The sequence below is a fragment of the Protopterus annectens genome, chromosome 6.part0 (assembly GCF_019279795.1).
Source record: "Protopterus annectens isolate FY-2018-M chromosome 6.part0, PAN1.0, whole genome shotgun sequence".
NCBI classification, from domain to species: Eukaryota; Metazoa; Chordata; order Ceratodontiformes; family Protopteridae; genus Protopterus; species Protopterus annectens.
In genome coordinates this window covers 355,428,236-355,455,105 of record NC_056737.1, presented here as the reverse complement: position 1 = coordinate 355,455,105, position 26,870 = coordinate 355,428,236, and the positions used below count along the sequence as shown (strand labels likewise).

The following is a 26,870-nucleotide window of genomic DNA, read 5'->3' as shown; positions in this document are numbered from 1 at the left end:
ATCAGTTACTTGATATGAAAGCCTTTTATGACTACATATTATAGCTGATTGTGGCCAGCAGTGGTTTATGCAGGGAACCAAACATTTCACTATTTATTTAAAATATGTATATGTATTTAACTTTTTTATACAAACAACCACTTAACCAGATTAACAGCCAGGGCCTGTTATGTGATGCACAGCTTGGCTTTCACAATGCCTTCAGTATCTTTACCACCCTGGTAATGGCTGCTGATAGCATTTATTGCAACTCAAATGAGGAATACATTACTGCAGATCTCTTTGTTGACATGACAAGGGCTTCTGTAACAGTCAGCCATAACCTTATTCTCAGTAAACTCCAAAGACTTGATTTCCATAATAGCACTGTTTGCTGGTTTTACAACTGCCTTAAAGAAACTTCAAAGTCCATAGTAAAGTCTCATCCTGTACTGCTGATATACTTAAAGTCAAAGTAAACTTTATTGTCATTCAGATTATACAACTTGTGCATCACTGAACAAAATTGCGTTACTCCTTCTCAAAGTGGAGGCATCTTCACACATAGTCTATATTACAACAGCTACTACAGACATGACATACAGTATTGACTTAGACTCTAACTACACATAACAATTACACAGAAAGGGGGGATCTTTCATGGTAATCATTACTGCACATTTATACAAGGTTCTGTGCTAGGTTCTCTTCTCTTCTCTTCTCTTCTCCCTCTATGCCAGTGATCTCCCCCAAGAACTACCAAATTTTAACTTAATGTATGCAGATGATATGATGATCCTGTAAACCAGTACAAGCCACTCTGGTCTACAAAATAAGTTATAGGATGACTTCACTCAGGTATACACCTGGTACAGCTCTAAAAACTACTGATTAACCCCAAAATTAATGTGTTCTTCACCTCAGCCAGGAAATTAATAAACAGAACTTTTTTTGTCCCCCTATACACAGTTTGTACTTTTCCAATTTCTGCCGTAGTGTCAGTATGTATTACTGGGTCTTTAAGACATTCCTTTCATCACCTACCCCCAAATTAACTTTTTGATTTTTCTGGGCTAATGCCTGTGTGAATCTTAGAGGCATCCAGGGGAGTCTCACTGGCAATTGCTTCTACAATGGGGAGGGAGTTTCTTTTTTTTTTTTTTTTTTTTGTGTTATGACCTACCCTCACATCCCAGAACCACCTGAAGCTATGCCCTTCTCGATGGACCATGCCTCCCCTTTGGAAGTGCTGAGATGAGTGCCCCTCCTCCCTGGAATAGGCATGCCCATTTCTCTCTGCCAGCACCTTAGACAACCAAGCCACTAATACAACCCAGGTCACCTGGGCCATAGTTATGGCTGTATCACTCTATGTCACAGAGCTGGCAGCTTCTTATCAGATCTCAATAGGAGCATGATAACTAACGTCACTGATCTTAGGTACTTAGGCCTTAACTTTGCCTATACTTGACCCTCATCTCTCCTTTACAACATAAGCAGATATTGCAACTACTAAAGTCTTTCCTCAATTGAAATTATGCTACAAGATTACTTACCTCTTCCTACTATCAATCAATAGTCAGTCAGATAGTCTCAGGACATTATTAGATCTGATTTATTACAATATAAGGATAAACAGAAGCAAGATTCTCGTATAAGGTTTGTGATGACTTTTGGGAGTAATTCTAGGGCTTTTCAGAAGTTACTGTTTAAAGATTGGGATATTTCATTATCAGACAAGAAGTTATCTGATTTAATTCTGACTTGTTGCCTTTTTTCTTTCAGACATGGAAATTCAGTAGGTGGTTATTTATAACACTATAACAAACGTTTTTCAGGTCCATCTGATAGGCAACATTTTAATGATGGGGGTTTATTACAGAAATGTTTTCCATGTGCTAATTGTTTAACTTGTAACGTAATTTGTAAAATTAAGCTTTCTTCTGCCAATGCTACATGGTTTTTGATACACATTCCTTTAATACTTGTTCATCTGAGTGACACATTTATTTAGTTACTTGTGGATATTCTGCCATTTATGTTGGCAAAACATCCAGACATTTTAAAACACTGGTGTTTGAGCACATTAGTGATATTAAGAATTGTAGGATGTCTAATGCTTTGTATAAACATGTTTTAAGACATCCTATGGCTAACTCTAGATTTACTGCCATTGATAGGATTATTTATACTGGTTTTAATAAGCTGGGTTGGCAAGATGGCTTAATTAAACAAGAATGGGGTTAGATTGTTTGGTTAGGTGCTCTGTTCCCACCTGGTGTAAATGAGACTAATTGATTGGTTTAGATATGGATTTAGGAGGGATGTGAGCGAATATTTTTATATTTAAATATATTTGCTGAGAAGCACTTAGAGTTATTGTTTTAAGCACTGATGAATACACATGCTGAAACTGGTTTGCTTGTTAGTTGCTTCTTTAATTAAAGAGCATACACGTCAATGGAGTGCTGGTCTTGTGTGTGTGTTTTTTTTTTTTTTTGGAAGGTAACGTACCACTCCATATTATTTGATAATAGAATGCATTTAAAAAAGTTTCATAATGTCTTAAACTAAAACCAACAGCCAAACTAATAAATACACAAAAAAAGGGATATAAAGGAACAACACTTGGCAACCAATCTCAATCCCAAAGGTTTATTGTAAGCGCTTTCGTTCACACAAATGTAATGAACTTCACCAAACCTCTCAGATATGAAGAAGTTCATTACATTTGTGTGAACAAAAGTGCTTACAATAACCCTTTGGGTTTGAGCTTGGTTGCTGAGCATTCAACCTTATAATGTGATGTTTTATATATGTTTATTTCATTGATATATATATATATATATATATATATATATATATATATATATATATATATATATGGGTTACCTTCATTTGATCGAAAGTTCATATGATCTAAACCCATTTGATCGACAACCATTATTCAAGGAAAATAACAGGGAGTTGTCCCCCTCCCCAAGGTCATATGACCCTGGAGTTGGTATATATAGTTAGGGGGGTGTGGGGAGATTTGCAGGGTGGGGGTGAAGCTCCCCACCTAGTTTCCGTCAAAAGAAGAAAGTAACACAAAAAGTACAGATTATGAATGAAAATAGGTGGAGGGGCTTTGCCCCCCATACCCCCTATCTATATATACCAACTCCAGGGTTGCACAACTTTGGGGAGGGGGACAACTCCCTGTTATTTGCCTTGAAAAGTGGTTGTCGATCAAATGAACATTCGACCAAATGGGTTTAAATCATATGAACTGTCGATCAAATGAAGGTAACCCATATATATATATATATATATATATATATATATATATATATATATATATATATATATATATATATATATATATATGTTCATGCTATTTGATGTATGATTGTGCACTGTATTTTATGCATATCTTGCCTTGCATTTTTTTCTTTGCACTTTCTCAGTGCATTCTGACTGAATATACTTAATCTTACCCTATCTGCTTTAAATGTTATCATTATGTACTGAATTTTACCATTAACTAATTATGTATATGATATTTTTGATTAGTAATATCCTAACATATTTTGTACTCTTTGAGCTATTGTCATGGCTGAAAAGGCTCAATAGACCAACCTATTTACCTGGTGAAGGTTCAAATAGTAAATAAGTGTCTTTATTTGTGATACACTTGTTGAACAAACCATAACACTGCACCTGTGTTAGAAAAATCAAGCAGTGAAGAGGTAGGTTAGTATTAATTCAGAAAGCATCAGCTATTTTCAGCTGTCTCTGGAGATCACAGATTGTGTTTTTATTCTCTGTGCAGAGACCAGATGGAGTACCCGTTCACCTAAAAGGAGGCTACCCAGATCGATTGCTGTACCGAATTACAATGGCTCTGACTATTGGAGGAGCAATTTACTCACTGATTTCACTATATATTGCAGCTATGCCTAAGAAAAAATAAAATGGTTGCACATTTATTTGTCCTGTCAAATTGAACATTCTGGAGCAATGGCTGTAAACTGCAAAATACTAACAACCTTAACTTGTTCTTTTTCTTTTCATTCACTCTAACAATGTTTGCTTCACTTAAGTGCCATGAATAAAAGGTGAATGCGTACTGCTGAAGGATAGAATCATATTTTTATGTTGATTGTACTTAATAGTAAGCTATTTTTCATGTTATTTTTTTAAAATTATTTAGACTTTAACCATTTCTGTTGAAACAGTTGGGGCATTTGCAGGGTATCTATGAAATGCTGTATCTGTGAACATGATACATTTTATTGTGCGGCATTACCTTATGTTGTAAAATGCAATTTTACATCATTAATATACTGAAATAACATGTATTTAAAATGCATTTACTTACAACATCTGATTTTATAAATAGACAATAATATTTTGAGTTTTGTGACTAAGATGGAAAACCTGCAGGCAAAAATATCTAATCCAATTCATGTCCATGCTTGTATGCACAATTGTACATTTACTCTTTAGTGAACCATATAATAATAACATGGAAAGCGCAGTAAAATGGCCTTGAGCATTTATTGTGCTTAACCTTTAAATCAGGAGCTTTATTAAGATTATGCAATTTTTCCATTGATGATTGTCTGTCATTGTCTTTAACAACCAGCCCAAGCACTGTAAACTTTTGTACTACCAGGGTAATGTATATTTTGTATAACAGAAGTAGAGAGTTTGAGAGGAAACATTTCCTTACTTAAGCTTGCATTTCTAAATCAGTTCAACTCCTGTTGTATAATATTTAAATTAACATTTAGGATTATACATCTTTTAATTATTTCACTTTGAAACAGTATAGAGTGGAATGAACTGTTCTTGTTTCTTATATTGTTTATTCAAAAAGTATTGTAGTGGAAGTACAGTGCACTAAGTCTTCCGAGAGGTGAATTTAAAACAGTGATCCCAGTCTTTCTGACCTCACGTTTATGGTGACATTTTTGGATGTCACATGGACTGCATTTTGTAGGTAAATTTGGCAAGCTAGCTAGTTTGAGAAGCAGTGTTATTTGGTATGCACCTAATTAAGTAAATTTAAGAAGCTGAAAAAAAAATCAGGTTTAAAATAATATTAACAGATTTACTTTTTATTTTTCAGTACTGTAAGCCATCTATCCTGAAATAAACATTCATAGTCTATTAATATCAGGAAGCTAAGGAATGTAAATGCACTTTTAATACTATTTACACTGTTTCAGTTAATAGTGTGCTGTTGGTGTAATGACTGAGAAAACCTTAAGTGCAGGTTGAGTTTATTATATGTATGGCTTTCTGTTTATGTAGAGTAATGTAGCAAGGTTTTCTGTAAAACTTCTTTCAACCCTTCGTTATAGCCAGGCTGTATAAAACAGTAAACATTGATATTGGATCACACTTTAATCATGGTGAACGTGACAGGATTTAAAATTGGCTCACACTTTAATCATAGTGGCTATGATGGGATTTAAAAGTATACCATCTTCTCAAGTCTATCATTTCCTGTGCAGGCTGACCTTTACCATCATGCCGGTGTAAAGACCGTACATAGCATGTGCTTCAAAAGTTATATACATCATTTATATTATGTCCATTATTTACAGATAAATTAGAATTTTGTATTCGTTTGCATTTTTTCTTTTATGTATTTGACTTTGAAGTTGGAAAATAAATGCTTATAATTTGCATTGACTGTAATTTCCTTTATAAGTTTTACTTCAAGGTGACATAGTTACCTCACAGCACTAGGTTCTCCGATTTGATTCCCAGTCGGGGTGCCTTCAATGTAGAGTCGGCATGTCTTGTGTTTTGGGGGGATTTTACTTAGTACTCCAGTTTTCTTCTATATGTCCAGGATGTGTTTTAAATTAATTGCTGAGTCTGCAAACCACCTGTGGTTGTGTGTGTCTGTTCTGTGTATGTGTGTCCCAAGATAGGTTAATGCCGCGTATGGGATAAGATTCTTTACCTTGCACCATCTGTGTACTGGGACAGGCTAATGATCTCCTGCAACCCTGAACTGGAGTAAGCAGGTAACTGGGAGAATAAATAAATAAATGAATGAATGGATGGAGGAATGAAGCATTATTTCTAATAGTGCAGATGGCCTGCATTCATACTTGTTTATGTTGCATGAATATTTTATAGTTTTATCATTAAACTGTGCTGTGCTAAAATAATTTTATAACTCACCCTGTCTCACAGAAACATGTTAGATTATGCCATGGATATATTTAATAGTACTCTGCTTCATCTGCAAAAAAATATACTATACTGTGCAGTTTAACTGTTCACAAAACCCTAACATGAATCAGTAAAACAGACATTTACAAATATATGTTTATGAATTTATTTTAGTATACACGTTTGGTATGATATCCTATTTATAAGCAAGGGTATCATAAAGATGATTGTCACATTTGAACAGCTATTTTGTTTCTGTTAGTTATGATGTTCTTTCATAACTGTCATAGTATATTTATGACAGAGCATATTATCAATGACTTTGGAGTACAAGGGATACTCCTTTGCTAATATATACAAACTCTATGGTTGCATAACACTGGAGGAAAGAGAAAATGTTTGTTAAGAGTGAAACATGGTACACACAACTGTGCTCTTGGAGTAGAGAGAACAGATTGTTAAACAACTTCTGAAGGTGCACCTGTGGGAAATGTACCTCAGGCACTATGTTTACAGTGGATCTACATTCCAACACAACTGATGAATCATCCTTCAGATGAGATGTTAAACTAGAAACCCCATTATTAGAGCTGACGGCAGTTCTGATTTGTTAAATATTCCATGATACTTAACCAGGAAAAAATAGGGGATTTTCTCAGTGTCAATGGCAATTTTGCCATAGTTAATATAAACACAAAAGGTCTTTTGTGAAAACAGATATTAGGACTATTGGGTTCTAAGAGGTCACCAGAATGAATAACATTGCAATTATGGAACATTGAAAGATTGGTTTGCAGGTAAAAGCCGGATCAAGAACAACAAACAGAATGTGAACAGAAAAAAGTCCCAGTACGACCACCATGGCAGTAAAAGCAAAAAAGATTTATTAATGAAATAAGGTGCACGGTGAGGGCTTTCACAAAAAAAGCATATATACATACACACACATATATATATATATATATATATATATATATATATATATATATATAGTTTACCATCATAATGTCGAGTGCATGTTGCTTGACACTGCAAATGCGAACACCAACCTGCAACTGCTGAAAATGCCGAACGCCGATGTTCCGAACTGCAAAATCTCACCCCCTTTTTGACCCATGTTAGCACTTGTTTTTAGGTGTAGAGCAGTCAGAAATGTTGACGTTCAGTTTTTTTGTGACATTTTGACTGGAATTATGGGATTAACTTAAAGGTGTCACTCATATGCAGTGTTGAGCAATGTGCACTCAACATTATGATGGTAAACCATATATATATATATATATATATATATATATATATATATATATATATATATGTGTGTGTGTGTGTGTGTGTGTGTGTGTGTGTGTGTGTGGATTCCCTTTATATCCTCGAAATACTGAAATGTCGAAATTCAGGAATTCGAGGATATAAAGTCGAAATCGGAAAACTACAAAAACTCAGAAGCGCGAAATTCAAAATCTCGCACACCAGAGATTTTGAATTTTGCTCTTCCACTCCACACACAGACTCACACACACACACACACACACACACACACACACACACACACACACAGACACACACACACACACCTTCCTCCCCACAAACAAACACAAGCTCTCTACTATATAAAAGCAGAATGGTAAGCCCCCGTGCACCCCCCATGTGGGGGGCTGTACCCACCACACCCCCCTACTTATATGTTCTAACTCTGAGGTCACACTACATACAGATACTCACGAAATACCACCACGCAAGCTACATTCTCCTCGCGCACACACATCACAGCAACAAAACACACTAACACATACCACAGCCCCTACCCAAAACCCTTAACACATACACACTTACCTGAATCCATAACCACCACAAAACTTCAGAAGTGCAAAATTCAAAACCTCCAGTATTCGAGGTTTTGAACTTTGCGCTTCTAAGGTTTCGCTCTTCTCAGGATTCCACTTTATGGACTCAAAATACTGAATTTCGATATTTCAGTATTTCAAGCTTCTAAAGTGAATATATATATATATATATATATATATATATATATATATATGGGTCACCTTTAAAATCTCGAAATCGCGTTTGCCCGACACGGAATCCGACGGGACGAGAATACCGACAACGCAGATGACCGACAAGGTGAGAACCCGACGGACTCGGTAAGTGTGCGATCGAGTGAGGGATTTAGTGTTAGGGAGCGGACAGGTAAGTGTGCGATAGTGAGGGACTGTGGGTTAGGGGTAGGTTAAGTGAGTTAGGGTTAGGGTGCAGGTAGAGTGTGTGTGCGATGGTGAGGGACTGTGGGTTAGGGGTGGGTTAAGTGAGTTAGGGTTAGGGTGCAGGTAGGGTGTGTGGGCGATGGTGAGGGACTGTGGGTTAGGGGTGGGTTAAGTGAGTTAGGGTTAGGGTGCAGGTAGGGTGTGTGTGCGATAGTGAGGGACTGTGGGTTTAGGGGTGGGTAAGTGAGTTAGGGTTAGGGTGCAGGTAGGGTAAGTGTGCGGTAGTGTCGGACCTTAGGGTTTGGTTTAGGGATAGTGCATATGTTATGTAGTGTACTGTGTTGTTTACGTGTAGTGTGTTGGTGTAATGGTTTTCGGTGTTTTGCGTTGTCGGCGTTTTTTGTTGTCAGTCTTTTCGTGTCGGTCATTAGTGTGTCGGGCAAACGCGGTTTCGAGGTTTTAAAGGTGATCCATATATATACACACACACACACACACACACACACATATATATATATATATATATATATATATATATATATATATATATATATATATCATTAGTCACAGTGTCATGTGAATTATAAGAAAGAAATCAGCTTTATATAATAAAAGAGATTAAAAACTATGTAGAGTGCTTGTATTTTATTCTAATGGAAGGTGATAGCTTACAAACATATTGGCCTCATGAGCTGCCACAAATCACAGTAAGGTGTAATGATCCACCATTTTAGTTGCAGCAATCTTTGTATGCTATGTTGCATACATACTTCATATATGTTGCACTAGGTACTTCATCATGTGTGTTACACAAAGTACTTCATGTATGTTGCACTAGTACTCATACTGTTCAACTTCTTAGCTCAAGAAGTCCTGACAAAACCATAAATAATGTGAAGACAAGCACCCAAAAATAGAATAGAGACAGATTTTAAATATTGTTCTTATAAACTTATAAAGTTAAAAGAATGACAGGTTTTGCATTAACATGAATTTTCTGAAGAGTATGAAATCTGAAACTCAAATGTCTGCCATTATTTTTTAACTGTAATCCTCAATGATTTGCCAGAAAACCCCAAATGTTATGAGCAATAGATGAAAAATATGAGGCATAAATCTGGGCATTCTGTAAAAATCTGGACAGCAGAGAGGTTCGCTGGTACTATTAGTATATTGCACTGGTGATGATCATAGCTAAGTAGCGAATCTACGAATACTTGAAATATCAGTAAACTGAAAAACTGTACTGCAATTATGTCTCTTCTTTTGCATGTAATGTGGCTTTGATAATGTTGATATAGTGTAGATCAAATAATATGGAAATAAATGCATTTCCTTGTAATGCAGTTAGATTTAAAAAACTGTGTAGAGATTATAAAAATGTCATTTTTAAATCATAAAGGTGTCAACTGCCTCAGCCCATGTTTTACTGCTGTGTTATTTTTTTTTTTCATAATGACATTCAGTAAGTCAGAAATATATCCAGAAATTTCAAAGAAAAAAGACTGGTCAACAGAAACTTTATACTAACATTTTAAATGCTGGATCATCCAAAATGTTTCTTCTATTTCTTACATTTTTCAACTTTATATTGTTTAGCAAAATATTAATTTACTGTTTTTTAACCAGAAAACATGCCAAAGCACACAAAATGAGATATTAAATCACTGTGTTATTTCAGCTGAATCTTTGATAACTTGGGTTGATTTTGTAACGTAGCCAACATTTCCCAGCCTACACCAAGTGTAGTTACTGAAAACCATGCATTTGCTATGTTTTACAATGGACTTAGAGAATGAGCCAAAAACAATCACAAAAAGCAGGATGTGGGTTACAGGGAACACATTATGGCAAAATGGGAGCTGATAAACAGGGAGCTGGGAGGAAGGAACAATAAGCAAAAGAATGGAATAACTAAGGAGGAGCGTTCATTAATTCACTCCCTTCACTCCCTGGAACGTATGCTGGTACTCAGTGGTTATAAGGCAGGAAAGATAATTTTTGATCAGGTGTCAGCCCACAATGGGACACATGGGGAAACATAAAAAAGTTAAATTGGGGATATGTTTAAAGGTCCTAAATATGAATGCCAAGAGAAAAAGAAAATTAATGTGATTCACTAGAGTAATGGAGACAAAGAAATGAGAGGCAGAGAATGCAGGGATGAAATGAGGTGAGGTGAAAAAATGTAAACGTCATTGGTGAGATTGTATGGAAGAGAGAGATAAGACAATGAACTAAATCAGGGTAGTCAGTGGGGAAATTGATAAAGGCTTAGCAACTGACAGCAAAATGTGAAAGAATGCATTCTTCAGGTATATTTAGAAAAGGAAAAAGAAAGAGTGAAACTGGTGAACTAGCATTCAAGAAGCAAGAATATAATGAGGCCAAATGGGAAAATTTCAGTGCTGTACAAGGAATAAAAGGGAGTATACATTTCTAGGAAAGTTGGACACAGGCAGAGGGAACATGGAGAGGTAAGAAGGTAATACTGAGTCAATAGAAAGGACAGTGCAAGGGTTGATAAAGGATAGGGATCTTGTGGAGGATCTTTAAAAAAGTCTCCTCAGGCATTACAAAAACGTTGAACTGCTGAGCAGGACTGCTAAGAAAAAGTAGACCAAAAATCACTGGGGACAAGCAGATGTACACCCAGTGTATATAAATAGGGTAAAAGCAATGCACAAAACCACAGGACAGTGAGTTTGATATCAGTGGTTGGTAGAATGATGGTGAGAGTCCCTGATGTTTTGCAAAGTTTGTGGTATAAAACGTTCGACTTCCTAAATTCCAGCATTAATTAATATCATATGGTTCCTATCAAAATAACCTGATCCATTTGTGACTCGATCACCAGGGTCATAGTCAGAGATGACTCAAGGTAAATGATCTAGCCACATTTCAACAAAGAACACAGTCACAGATTAGACAGGGGACAATAAGCTATATGGATGAATGGCAAGTGTTTCAAGAACAAGGAGATAATAGATCATTGGTCTTAAGAGGGTAAAAAGGTTGCAAGTGATATTGCTTGGGGGCAGCTCTGGTCCCAGCCAGGTTTAAGTTGTTCATTTTTTACTTTATGCAGAATATAAAACACTGGAGCAGTCTTGTTGGCAGCACTGATATTAGGGTAGAGAGATCAAGTCTGAAAATATATCTTAGGAGGCTAGAAGAATGGTTTAAAAGGCAACACCACTTCTCATCCAAACTTACATTGATACGTCTGAGAAATAACAACCCAAGAGAAGAAATTTAACTGGATGGGTTAAGCTATATAGTCCAGAACAAAAAATTAAAATGCAAGTGGGGGCGGGAATTAAACCTTAACCAATCTGGTTCAATGTGAACATTGGTACCAAAGGCAGATTTAATGTTGAGATAAGCATGTTCTGAATCAGAAAGAAAAAGATTATAATGACACTTTAGAAAATGGCTATGCAAAGTAAGAACCACCAGCTGGAACTCAGCATTCTAAAAAGGGAAGATGTAGTGGGAAAGACCAGAGAATTTATTTATTTTTATTTATTTGCATTTTGCTGCCAGGTTAGTCCCATTAAAACAATGGCCTATTTTCAGGGGACACCAGAGGTGGTTTTCATACTGACTAGAGGATATTGGGCCAGGGTGCCGGGGAAAGTACAGTTGGGTACACTTACCATAAATGTAGATGTTCAAGTGTATTCACTGTTGCAGTCATCACATTTGGGTTATCTGCTTGCAGTAGCCCTCAGTCGGCCTGATAAACAAAGTCTTGGGTCCTACGTCAGTTGCTGTCTCTTCTTCCGTGATGTCAGGTCATTAGGGGTATAAAACATGCAGCCGACGTCATTACATCAGTTTCTCTTGCCCCAGATGTCAGGTGCCCCCCCTAATGGGAAGCAATTAAATCTATAAATATACAAGGTTATACCTCCAACAAAAAAGCAAATACACCAAAAAGCTTTTAAGCATTGCAAAGGAGAGAGGGGGTATAGCCAAAAGAAGTCAGGGGGCTGGAAGGAGGATAACCAGGACTGCTACAGTGAATACACTCGAACATCTACATTTATGGTAAGTGTACACAACTGTACTATGTTCTTCATGTTTCCCTGTTGCAGTCATCACATTTGGGTAGATTCCCAAAGCTAAGGATGGGAGGGGGACTTTAGATAGCATTAGGACCTGCTATAAGGCCCTGCAACACTGCAGTGGAAAAGCCAGCTCTGGATTTAGAGAAAATTGGCAAATGGTAATGCTTGATGAAAGTATGTACAGAACTCCAGGTAGTAGCTTCTAGGATGTCCCTGGTAGGTACGCCTCTGAGAAAGGCTGTAGAGGTAGATGCAGCCCTGGTTGAGCGGTGTCTGATCCCCTGTGGGATAGGTTTTCCATGGTGCTTATAGCAGAAATGAATGCAATGGCCTATTCATTTGGAGATGGTTTGCTTTTAAATAGCCTTTCCCTTTGCCCCTGCAGCAAATGCCACCAGCAGTTGTTCAGATTTCCTTTGAGGTTTAGTCCTGTCCAAGTAGAATCTAAGTTGTCTGTGCACATCTATGGAGTGCAGTATCCATTCCCCTTTGTTCTGTGGATTAGGAAAGAAGGTTTGAAAATGAATGAACTGATTAAGGGCCACACTGGATACCACCTTTGGCATGAAAGAGGGATTAGTCTTGAGGGACACCCTGTCTGCATGAAAAATGATGAAAGGCTCCACTGCCATAAGGGCCTGTAATTCAGATACCCTTCTTGCTGAAGTGATTGCTAAAAGGAAAGCTGTTTTCCAAGAAAGGAATTTTAAATCTGCAGTAGCAGCTGGCTCAAAAGGAGGAAGGGTGAGTTTCTCCAATACGAAGTTAAGATCCTAGGCTAAAGTTGGAGCTCTCCTGGGTGGTCTTAAATTTTTGGCTCCTCTGAGGGACTGCTTGAACAACGGATGAGGGAAGAGGAGAGGTTCTGTGTTATAATGAGCTGAAATGACTGAGGCGTGAATTTTTATTGAGGAAAAAGACAGGCCCTTGTGAAGCATCTCAGTTAAGTATTGTAAAATCTGAGGTAAACTGGGCACTGCTGTGCTCATCCCTTGAGAATGGTTCCAGGCACAGAATCTTTTCCATTTTTCAGCATAAGATTTTCTAGTGCTAGGCCTCCTTGCCTCTAAAATGATATTCATCACTGGTTTACTGAGGGATGGTAAAGGAGAGATTAGGTAATTAGCCAGGCTGCTAGGTTCAGTGTTTGAAGCTGAGGGTGCAGAATCTGGTTTTGCTGCTGAAACAGCAGGGTAGGAGTCTGAGGCAGGTGCCATGGGGCCCATAGTGATACACTGTACAGAAGGGGGTACCAGTGTTGGTGTGGCTAGTCTGGTGCAATCAAAATCATCCTTGGTTTGTCTTGATCTTTAGCAGTACTTTGGAGAGCAGAGGCCGAGGAGGAAAGGCATAAACTCTTAGGTTTTTTCAGCTGAAGGGCAGAGCATCCACTTTCCAAGCTTGTCTATGGAGAGTCCTTGTGCAAAATTTTTCCAATTGATAGTTCTGGGGGGGGGGGGGCAAAAAGGTCTATATCTGGGCTCTTCCATTTGCTTGTCAACATGTTGAAAATCCTTGGTTCCAGTTTCCACTCATGTGGGTCCATGAGATTTCTGCTTAGTCCACCTGCCAATGTATTTAGTTTTCCTGGCAGAAATTGAGCTTGTAGATGCACTTGGTAGCTCGAGGCTGTGTTCCACAATGCCATGGCTAGTCTGCAGAGGGAGTAAGAATGTGTACCCCTCTGCTTGTTTATGTACCACATAACAGTGGTGTTGTCTGTCTTTACCATTAATTGTCCTGGAAGAATGTGGTCCTTGAAGGCTGTCAGAGCATTCTGTACAGCTAACATTTCTTTTAGATTGATGTGCAGGTGCATTTGACTTGGGTTCCATTTGCCCTGAATGCACTTCCCTGCCAGGTTTGCCCCCCCATGCATAGTCTGATGAATCTGTTGTTAGGGTTTGGGCGGCAGGGGGAAGTGTGAATTTTAGTCCCTTGTTTTGGTGGCAGGCCTCTGCCCACCAAAGGAACTCTAAGCGAAGGCAAGGTATGATAGGAATCATTGCTTCTAGATTCTGAGAATGTTGACACCATAGGCTTTTTAGATACCATTGTAGTTTCCTCATATGCAGTGTTGCATATGGAATTAGAAGAATGCAGGAGGCCATGAACCCCAAGGCTTCTAGTATTTGCCTTGCAGATAGCAGGGTTTTTGTGGCCACTTGTTTGAAGTAGGTTGTCAAGTGAATTTGTTTCTCTGGTGTGAGGAAAGCCATCTGGGAAGTTGTATTCAAGCTTGCTCCCAGGAATATAATTTGTTGACAGGGTACCAGGTGTGATTTCTTTTTATTTATGGTGTACCCCAGACAAGTTAGCACCCTTTGTACAAAAGCCAGATGATTCAAAAGTATGTCCTGGTTTTCTGTCTGAATTAGACAATCATCCAGGTATAGGTATATTTGAATATTTCTTTGCCTGCAAAATGCAATGACTGGAGCTAGTCACTTTGTGAATACCCTGGGCGCAGTAGATAAGGGAAAGGGCAGTGCAGAGAACTGATAGTGCGTGTAGCCTACTTTGAAGCATAGGTATCTTCTGCAAGATTCCCTGATTGGGATGTGCAGATATACTTCCTTTAAATCTACCAGGCATCTTTGCCTAGCCTAGGAAGCAATTGGTGAAGAGCCTGCATCTTGAATTTTGGAATCACCAAAAAGGTGTTTAGAGTAGACTGGTCCAGGATCCGACATCATGAATTGTCTTTTCTGGGTACCAGGAAAAGTCTTGAGTAGAAACCTTGTCCCTTTTCCTCTTCTGGTACCAATTGAATAGTCCCTATGCGTAAGAGAGAGAGTACTTGCTTTTGGGCCTCTGCCCAATGATTTGGAAGCAAATCCAGCAAACCGCTTGGAGTTGGTAATGTGTGGAAGTGAAATCTGTAAACTTGGGACACTATATTTAAAACCCATTTGTCCTGGGTAATGAGTCCCCAGTTCTTTGCGTGAAGTGCAGTCTTTCCCCCCAAAGGGACAGTCAGTTGAGGAGTGCTTGGAAGTTTTAAAAAGAAGTCATTGAGACAGTTTACCATAGGTGGGAGTTTTATTACTCCCAGGTTTGGAAGTGGAGCCCCCCCCCCCCCACTGCTTAGTCCTGTGCGTACCCTGGGACAGAAGCCTGAATGCTCTGCTGGATCTGAGTTTGGACAGAGAAGGTCTGGAATAGGCAGGAAAGGACCAGTTCTTAGGCCAATGGCTACTAAATCTTGGAGGTTGTACTTGTAAAAAATCTTTAACGGTTTGCATAGATTTAGCATTTTCCTCCATCTTTTTAAGAAATTCTTCTGCCTTGTTGCCAAACAGGCGGTCCTGATTTAAGGGAGCATCCAGTAATTTCACTTTAACATAATCTGGCAAGGATTGCTCCTTAAGCCAAGCATGCCTTCTAAGTACAGACCCAGTTACAGCAGCCCTGCAAGATGCCTCTAGAGAATCAAAACCACATTGCAATGTATGTTTACCAACTTGTTCAGCAGAATGCATTAAATCCTGTAAATCCTTATTTTCAGCACAGTCAGGAATCAGCATCATTTTCTGTTTAAGCAATCCTGTAATATGCTGCTGATACTTTAACATATAAAACTGGCAATTCAAGGCCCTAATGGCCAAAGGTGCAGAAGTGTATAACTTCTTACCCCATCTATCCAGCGCCCTGGAGTCTCTATCAGAGGGGGTAGGATATTTGGCAGTAGAAGATTTAATGCCCTTGGGTCCCTGTGAAATGGTTTCAGAATCCACAGTAGGATTTTTGTAAAGGAACTTGTGAGAGTCAGGTTTTCTGGGAGCAGGATGTAAAGAGTCAGGAGCCATGCTAGATTCTGAAAAGGCGTCATCAACAATGTCCCGTACAGAAGTTATAGCTAAAGGCCTGTGCTGGGGAAAGAGTAAGAAATCCCTAAGCCTCTTTTTAGAATCAGAGAAATCCTGACTTTCCCATTGAAAATGCTCCCTGAGAATATGCAAGGTTTCACCAAAAAAGAAATCCTCTGGGGGAGAAGCAGAGGGAATAGAGTCCTCAGCATCAGGATCCTCATAGGTAGATAAGGGTAAATCCTGGTCATCAGAGGAAAAAGAAATTTCAGAATCCTGGTCAGAAGTATCATAAGCAAATTCAGTCCTGGGTCTCTTAGAGGGGGAAGGTTGGCTTCCCCTGATTAAAGTAATAAGGTCTTCAGTCATTCTTATCATTTGTTTTTTAGGCATAAAGGCCTGACCATGCGGTCTGGGCATCAGTTTTCTAGGCATGGTTCGAGTTTTAGGACTTGAAGAAGATGACATTGGTTTAATATGCAAGTCAGTAGGCCTGAATACACCCTCAGAAGCCAGTACCTGCACAGCAACTCCGGACCCATCCAAGGTAGAGACATCCGCAGGTTCCACAGTTGAAGCATCTTGCGGCATACCGGACTCTGAATGGGTCTCAGTAGAGGCCTGTGAATCTGAAGTAGCTGGAATCAGGGGTGCTGCTAAATCACCTTACTGAGTACCGGCGCCTCAATGGCCTTTCACTGTCTTTATCTTTGCGTTTTTTCAGAATGTCGCTAGTCGGTAGTCAGATGGTTTACCGAAGACATATTGGGATAATTAAACCGAGCACCAAAATATGATGAAGTGAAAAATTATACAGACTACGGATAGTTTGTGGTTTAAATAAGGCACAAAACCAACAGTGAGGTACGTTGAGGTCAGGGCCTAGGCAAGGAATACAGTACGAATGAAAATCTTTATGAGGTATTTGCTTTCCACAAGAAATGCAATTATTTAGTTTTACTGACATCGGTTTAGAGCAAGAAAACTTTTTCCCACTGGGGTACTTTGCTTTTAGTTGAAGACTTTGGTTTTGAAACTTGAAAACAGAAATTTCAGGAGTCGGCCGACCGGCACTTGCAAACTGCTTCTGCTTCGGGCACCGCACGGCAAGTAAGACTGATGTAATGACGTCAGCTGCATGTTTTATACCCCTGATGACCTGGCATCATGGAAGAGGAGACAGCAACCGATGTAGGACCCAAGACTCTGTTAATCAGGCCGACTCAGGGCTACTGTAAGCAGATAACCCAAATGTGTTGACTGCTACAGTGAAACACAAAGAACATCATCTCCTGCTCTTTTTGATAGGTGCCAAAGAATCTTTTACAACCACGAGCTACCACCAAATCAGTTAGATGGGGCCTTGGTTTAATGCCTCATCTGAAGGATGGCATAGTCAAGAATGCAGTACACCCCCTATGTTGCACTGGAAAATGAAGCCTAATACATAGTGTGGCTTTTGTACCAAAAATGAGCATGCAACCTGCTGAGTTACATGAGTGAAAAAGCAAGACTGCCTAACTACTACAATAAATCCATTCACCATACTTGAAAACAGTCCTTCAAGTGACTGTTAAGCTAGCTATGGAGTTTTCAGAGACATTGTTTTTTTTTTGTTTCACAATTAGGATTGAGGTAGTTGATTGGACATCTGTATGCAAAGGTAGATATTATCTGTTGCTGCATTATAGTGGGGGGAATAAGAGCTACCTTCCAGTACAGAACACTAATTGCCTGGCTTGTTCCCAGATGTAAAAATATAAAAATGAAATTTTTGGCAACTCATCTAAAGAAAGACTTTTGCAGCTTTGCTGGGAAATGTTTTATGCTGCTGAAAAGTAATGTTTCTTTGTTTGTGTTTGTGTGTGTGTGTGTGTGTGTGTGTGTGTATGCGTATGCGTGTGTGTATATATAAGTCCACTATTTTAGTTTTACATTTTATATCTAAGATACCTCCAGCAACAACTGCATATATCATTATCTAAACTTTAGGTGGAAACACTATTTTATATATATATATATATATATATATATATATACATATATATATATATATATATATATATATATGGGTCTACTTCTAAATTTCAAAGTTTCAAAACATTGACTTTCTTATGGTTGAGACCATAAGATAGAAGGTTTGAAACTTCGAAATTTAAATTAAAAAAATGAAAATAAAATCAAAAAAATCTTTTTTTTATGGTTTTGCCTGGGGGCAAGCCCCCACCCCCCCTGCTAATTAAATATAACTATTCCAAGATTGCACTACAGCAAGGAAATCCGTAAATATACCATTCTGCACTGTATGGCAATCTCCATTTAAATGGTTCGAAGTTTCAAAACATAGATCTTATGGTCCCAACCATAAAGAAAGTTGATGTTTTGAAACTTTGAAATTTAGAAGTACAGCCATATGCAATATCAGAATGGTGACAGTTCAAAATGTTGACAATCCAGAATGTAGACAGAGGTAGGTGGGTAGGGATTAGGTCTGGGAATATGTTTATATGAATGTTGTCAGTTTAGGGTTAATGTAAGGGTAAAGCATGGTGATAGCTTTAGTGTTGTATGTTTGTTTGTGCATGTTTTAGTGCCTGAGACTGTCTTGTGAAATGGAAGTGTTACAGGAAGAATTTTTCTAAGGTAAGGTGTGGGGGAGGGTTCATTTTGCCACCCCACCACCTTACTAATATGTGCTAACCCTAACCTACCTTGTCTGTGCCATCCCAGGCCCATTATATGGCTAAATTAACTAAATTTAAAAGGAGGTCACAGCACAGTGGGAGTGCTGAAGACAGAGACTAGAATAATGAGTGATATTTAAACATATGAGAAGTCTAAGTGACCTAAACCATTTTTCACCTGAATAAAGAGAGAAACATAAGTTTCTAAGGGGAATATGTGATTAGATTACTGTAGAAAGGCTGGAGTAGAAAATAGGAGATATGAAATGAGGAATAGTTTTTCACTGAGGATGGGGTCAATAGATGGGATTATTTATTAAAGTAGGGAGTAGAAGCTAAGATAAATAGATCCTTTAAGAGAGTTTGTGGTTTTGGATTCAGGGTGAAGGTACTACACTCAGATGCAGAATAATTTAGAGTACATTTTAGCCACTGTTAAGGAGCATGCTATGCTAAATGATATCACTTTACAGTGCAGTTTTATGTATGATACAAGCTATGTATGTGGTGCAGACCCTGCACATTTTGTTTTTAAAATACTGGTATGTTACTGCACTTAGTAAATGCACAGCTGGAAATGCTCTGAGGAATGTGAGTGGTCAGACACCACATAATTATTAAAATGATAGTTATTGCAGTCAGGTGGTTTGAGTTAATCATAGAGCAGGTGATGTTAAATTGCACAGTTCTGACAAGGTCAAGCTTTTCCATCTGTCAAGGAATTAGCAACATCGATAATAAACAGTTTGCAAGTAAGAGTACATTAGCTTAACATTAAAATGGAAATGGGGCGTGTTTGATGGGAACTAGTCTGGGTAAAAATAAAATGATATAGTGACAAGGCTGAATGGTCTTACAAGGCCAGCATTGTCTATGTATTTATACAAAGTGCAGTTTTTGCATCACTAGTGATATATGGCATGATTAATTTGAAGCAGATGAAAAAAAAGGAGGATAATTGTATCACTAATATGTGCCTGCAGACTTGATAAGTAATTGTGCATTCCAGGAAACAGCCTGAATTTAAAAGTAGTCAACTAGGGTCAAAGGCCTTCACTGATCTAAATTTTAAAGTCTTTATTATGGCCTGTATGAAATGTTGATTAGTTTGATGGTCTGCTAAGCATATCTTACTGAGCAAACTGAAAGACACCTTTGTAGTTGGAGTAATGCGCTCTGTAATATTTGACGTATCAGGTTCTGTCCAACTTGATCTAGGTTACCTGAAGTGGAAGGTTTTCATGCACTGAATTTCATTTCAAGCAAGTATGCATAATCAGTTGTAGTAAGAAGCAGTGGAAGGAAATTAACAAACGTAGGCGGTTTGGTGTACTATTACAAGCGCCACAATCTGAACATCAGTTTGAGCACTAATAGAAACAAAACAAATCTCAGAAAGCTGAAGAGCAACAATCTTGAAAATATGTTGAATCTCAAAACCCTTATTGCTCCTGACCCAGTGTTAATATGGGTCCTGAAGAAGGGGCAAGTTCAGACATCCAATATTGTTGAACTTTGGCATTCTGATATTCAGTGTTTAGAGTTCAGTATTACTTAAATCAACATTCTGATTATTGTGCTTGTAGCTGTATACCAAGCAAGCAGTTTTTTTTTTTTTTTTTTTTTTTTTTTTTTTTTTTTTTTTTGTATGAGAGAGCTTATTCACTTCTGTCTACATTTATGTCATCTCCCCCACAGAAGGCCATAAATGACCTTTGAATGTTGAATGTTAGAACTCTTTAAGCATTGTCTCTGAATATCATGTCATCTCCCTATTGCATCATAGTTTTTGCCCCCGCCATAGTATAACAACCACTCTGTTTTAGCTCCCTTAATCAGATCAGCCTAAACAGAAATGTAGGTAGCCTGTTCTCTTCAGTCTTTGTTCTATTCAAGGTATTCAGCACAGACTCAGACAAAAAGCTTGGACAAAACTTGTCTTCCTGTGGCTAGTCAGTCATCTCTCCACTGCATCTGCAGCTATCTCACAAAGAACGAGCAATAAAATGGCAAACCAAATATTTTTCCTTTCCACCTGTTTCCTTTTGGGGTCCACCAAGGATTAGTACTTGGTTCTTTTTTATTTAACGTCTTCAGTAATGATCTAAGCACTCACACTAACCATGCTACCATTGCCCAGTACGTAGATGGCTACTCATCTGCTCAGCCAAAATAAAGCTAACCTACAAAACAAATCTCAAAAGTTTTTCTCTGCAGTAGAGTTCTGATTAGTAAGTTCCCAGTTTATGTTAAATGCTAACAAAGCAAATTGATTCTATACTCAAAAACACCTTTTTCATCAAAAAAAATATATTCACTATAACCTCCACTAACAAAACCAATATAAAAATGGCAACACATACTAAACTAACTGGGGTTATAATTGATATTGTGACAAAGATCCATTCTTTGCCCTTTTCTGCAAGCCTTCATTTTCCAGACTCCAATTCAATTTACTAAACACTCACAACTTTAAGTCAATCCACACTACAGCCTGTTAAAACCTCCTTTAGCTCATTTACCTGTCTCTGCCTGTCTTTCCAACTGTCTTTCTTACCTTATATTTTCCAATAACAACATCACTGTTTCTCTTTGTCTTACAAGCTACTTGCTAATAACATTATGATACTCCTTCTTTCTGAATATTTCTATCCATGGATACCTTTTCCTTCTTCTCTGACTTAGCTAAAGCTGTCCACAGACTATTTTTCTTCTCTGACATAACTAAATTTGTCTTGTCACAGAACCTGTAATATGTATGCAGATAGTTTTTTTGTTGTGGAAATGCTGTACGCAGTCATATTATAGAACATGGGATCACTTGACGAGATTAGTTTAAGATGTGCCATAAAATATATTAGATTCCTCATTCCCAAAAATATATATGTGTGTGTGTGTGTTTAATATATATATATATATATATATTCACATATATATATCATAGCTCTCAACGTCTTAGAGCAAGAAATCTGGGCAAACCCACACATAATGGGGGAACAGAGGCCCAAAAAATAGGGCCACCTTTTAAATACTGCTCTTACAGACTTAGAAAGTTGATAGAATAACAAGGTTGTCATTAGCATGATTTTTCTGAAGGATACAAAGTCTGAAACTGAAATATCTGCCATTATTTTCTGACTTCAGTCCTCAATGATTTGCCAGTGATTTTTCAGAAAACCACTATTTTATTAGAAACAGACCAAAAATATGAGGCAAAAAAAAAAAATAATATATATATATATATATATATATATATATATATATATATATATATATATATACACATAGATATATAAGGGAAGTCCATGTGACCCATGAAGGACATGTCTATTGATTTCTCTATGATCCATATTTGATGCTGAAGGATCAGGCACTCCTTGTTTGCTACAGGCTGCTACAGTGAAAGTCAATGTATGTCATACAGTTCTGTTTTATTGTAGCTGTTTGCTTATTAACCCACCCCCTGAGTCCAGTGAAAGCAGTGATAAGCAGTCTATAGATATGAGAAGACAAGTCATTTTCAGTGTGAAGATTTATTTTATGTTTCATTCTTTTAACTGTGACAGTGGTGCTGATATCAACAGGAAGCCATGGACTGTGATCTGCAGACATAACTATATACTTTACAATTCAGAAAATGATCAAATCAAAAACAGTCACATGAGAACTACCTGTATTGAATATTATACCAAGTAAAACTGGATGATTTGCAGATTGTATGCTACAATCTGCTCTCTTACTCATGAGAGAGTCACTATTATGGAGAACTAAATGAAATCTTACATTGCCTTTATTATTTACATAAGATGGCATTAATTAACTTGACCAAATCACTTAGACCCAATTTGTGCAACATGCCTACCACATGTAAGAAAATGCGATTGATGGTTTAGCTAAGTTGCTTTTCATAGGTTCATAGGTTCATACTAGGCTATCTGCCCTGGGGCATTTATAAGCCTAGCCCAAGTGTGTTTTGCTTTCGCCACCCTTTGATTTGAGTTTGCTGTATCCTTTTTAAGGTTAGTTTACTGTGCCTCTGTCCAGTAGTGACACAGAAGTAATCCCCGGGGTAAACCTACAATCTCCCATCCACTCATCAAGATTCCTCTTGAAGAGAGTCAGTGAGGTGCTCTACCTAACATGGACTGGGATTCTATTCCAGAGCAAAGGGAGCCTCTGGGTTATGAATCTGTCCCTCCAGCATGTTCTATTTATTTCTGTGCTGAGGTTCAAGTCCCTCAAGCGTGTGGTTCTAAGGGATTTAGATTTTCTGAGGTGGAGCATGTCCATTAATTCTGGGTTGGACATAGCTTTGTATGTCAGGCATAAATTCCCAGTTAGGGGTCGCCACAGCAGAACTCTGGTCTGCTAATGATTGGCAGTAGATTTTTATTTTATGGTGCCGAGTTGCCAGTTCAACACCTAACCTTCAACAAAGGCATGCCCATTTATGCATGTCTTTCGAACACCACTTGACTGAGGGGAGGACATGCAGACTCCACACAGAAGGCACTCCAGCCGAGAATCGAACAGGAGAACCTCTTGTTGTGAGGCAACAATGCTACCGCTGTACCACTGCTGCTGTATTTTGTTAAAAAGTCACTTCATCATTATGATGATACAATTATCAGGGATCAGCTGGCAGGCAAGGCAACAGACAAACCTGGCATCATGCATTCTGTTGAGCAAAGTCACTATTCGTATAATGACCTTCAGAGTATGGAACCTGAGGAATTAATGGGATATCAAGAGGTGTTCAAGGCAGTGAGTCTCTTGATGTATACTGATTCTTACCCTCTATATACCACATGTTCTGTAAGGCTGCTTTTTACTCAGCTTTGGATGAGTCTGTGATGTAAGTATGACAGGTTAATGTCATACCTGAGAATTAGTTTGGCCATGAATTCGTTTGGCCATGCATATTTGGATGAATGTAGTGACCCATGTCCAATGTGATTTTTTTCTTTTTTGGAGGGGGAGGGGTAGTACAGCTGGATGTATGATCATGAGATACAATGCATGTATAGTGCTGTCATGTAGCTTTTGACCATAGAAATGAAATAGTTGTGTTATTTAAGAATATTGTGCATAGGCTTTGCCAGCTGTCAATGGCTTAGCAGTTATCATATATCTGTGATTCAACAGACAATGGTGACATGATGGATTCCATTGTGACTATATGTGTGGCCATCTACTTGAACATGTCTTATTCATGCATATGATGATTGAGGGTCAGTCCCTTAGGACTGACTAGATTCCTTCTGATGAATGAGTGTTCAGTTATTTGTGTTACACCTTTTCATAAGGCTAGTTAAATAATTAACTCAGGAAACAATTTTGGTAACTGTGTACACTTGTGCCATGTTAGATACGTGCAATAGATGGATATTGTATGAGTCACATTAATCGCAGTTTATGAGGAATGGCAATAACTAAGGTAATGGACACAGAGAGTGAGACATTAGCTAGACACCATGGTAAGTGACCTTTTTTCAGTTGTTTTCATAGCTGGTATGACTGTTAGATTTGCAGAAAATATCCCTGGCCTACACCCATTTTGTCTACCCATTGCAAGGACATCATCAAGGTGACTCATATGGTGACATGACACAAATGAGGAGGTGAGGTGACCTTATCTCTTCCACAATCCCAAGCTATGGCCTTAAATATCTTTTTCCTGTCTTGGTACGCTGGATGGAGGGCCACATAGTCCATCAAAAGGAGGAGGAGGGTGAACTAACAACATGACTTCTTGAAAATGAGTCCTCTTTGAGTGAACTGCAGATATGCTACATGGTGGATCATGTTCCTTTAGCCAGCATTGTCAGACAGATATGTGTTTTTTGTTTTATGTTTTTTTTTTTCTGATCGATACTTTTTTTAGATAATGTTAGCTTGTTCCCAAGGTGGCATGTGTACATGAATTGTTGTTTACTGCATATAGCAAGAGCAGTTGTAGACACTGTCACCTTCAGATTTGTTCTTTATAGGTTAGCTTTATTCCCACAAGTCTGGTATATCCCTGTGACATACATGTTTCAGTAGTGTCAGCCTTCTGATGACCCTGTGTGCATCTTCAGTGTGAATCAAAATTCTTGGCACTCTCACCACTTGGGTCTATTTGTCATGTGTCTAACTGCTATATACAGCCTTGTATAGACCCCACAAATTCTAATATAGGGCAGTTTCATATCTGCTATTCATGATGTATGTATGGCAGTACTGGCACTCATATATTTGCAGTATGGTATGAGAAACACATCTTGTTTGGAATGTGGTTCCCTGGGATTCAGAAAGGTTACTGCAAGCAATAAATAGGCCTCACCAGTTGCTGCAGCCCTTTCCAATTCAGAGATAGCCCTACTGCAGGGTTTCCACGCAGTGGGTAGAAGCACCACTGTGGGCTGTCCTTCCAGTTTACTCCAGATGTAAAAGTGGCATTCCAGGGGAGCAGCATATGATAATTAGCCATATGCTGTCACCCAGACATGCCTGTAGTAAGTGCTTAATGAAGCCCACAGATTCATAGACCTGCTTGGCTGCATAAATCATCTTTGCAAATTGTGTTAAATAACTTGACAAAATGTTTGCTTTCATCCATTACTTTCAAATGAGAGAGATTGTGTTACTGGTAAGTGTCACATACAAAGTTAATAGAATAAGAGAGCTTTCAGCAAGAAGATGCAACTGAAGGATAGTATGATACTCTAATGTCTGGCATTATTGACTGATTCATCTGTGACAAGGACACAGCAAATATGTTAAATTCTGTTAAATCAGGCCATTTGGGTAGTATGTGAATATGTCTGTCTGTATGTTTTTGTGTGTTTGAATATATACATGTGCATGGGGGAGTCAGTGGTGGTGGTGGGGGGGGGGGGGCTGTCCCAATCTGATGCATTGTGCTCCAGCAGTGATTACCACAGCAAAGTGCTTATTAGTGCTTCTGGTAGTCACAAGATGATTCAGATACATATAAATTAGCCAATATTGAGGTCTTTCCTCACTGTGGTTAATGTGTCTCTGAATCTCATAATGGTCTCATTAAAAGACTGTTTTGGCCATGGCACTTACCTCTCATGGCTGGGTTCTTTCTGAATCTTGATCGTTGCTTATATGTCTTTATGTACACATTTCATAATTTTGTTCATGCTGTGATCTATTTTCTTATTGTTTGTTTGTTTGCTTATTTATTTTTTACTGCAGCGATTTGCATACCTGTATAGATTGTGCATGTTGACAAAACACAAGCATCAGACTGCATTCACATAACAATGTTCATAGGATTCTTTGTCATATATGCATGACTGCAGTCAGTCACTTGCATTCATATTTGCTCTATTTTCTCATTCCACAACATCATTAGCCTGCCAATTTTAGTTGTAGTTTGCTGCTTGTCAAAGACTATCACTATCTGAAATCCTTACCACTCAAGGCTTGCAGTGGATAGCAGTGCATGTCCCTGATCCATTTGTTGTTGCAGAAGCACATTTAGCGAAATAAATTCCATGCTATCCCACAATTCAAATCATGATAACATATTGTGCATTGGCCTTGTTATTAGCTATTCATAATTAGAACATTTAAAAATGGAATAAGGAAACAGTATTTTTCAACTTGGTGCATGTGGTTTTCAAATTAAGTTTGCTTGTTATGCATGTAAGTAAATAAGCATCACAAAAAGGAAGAAGATAACAAAGCAGTTATACACAAACTGATATGACTATTTCTTAAACTGTTTGCATACAAGCATAATTAGAAGACAGGGATTCTCTGCCAGAAAAAATAAATAAATAAATAAAAAGAAAAAGAGAAATGAAAAGAAGTTTCCTGACTTTCAGACAAGAAGTTAGTCTGCCATTTTGTTCTACTAAACTGAACATAAAAAAAAAAACACAGGCACGGTACTGCGATTTATTTGGCCACTTTAGATTTGATTATACA

General features: G+C 38.1%; 1 protein-coding gene across 1 annotated transcript in view; it reads left to right on the top strand.

The window, feature by feature from the left end:
• LOC122804316 (cytochrome c oxidase subunit 7A-related protein, mitochondrial-like) overlaps positions 1 to 5,660 on the top strand; it is a 107,467-nt gene extending 101,807 nt beyond the window's left edge. The window contains exon 3 of the mRNA XM_044074108.1: positions 3,794 to 5,660. Within this exon, the coding sequence (XP_043930043.1) occupies positions 3,794 to 3,934 (141 nt within the window). The 3' untranslated portion in view covers positions 3,935 to 5,660. The remainder of the gene's footprint in view (positions 1 to 3,793) is intronic.
• The last annotated feature ends 21,210 nt before the right edge of the window (positions 5,661 to 26,870 follow it).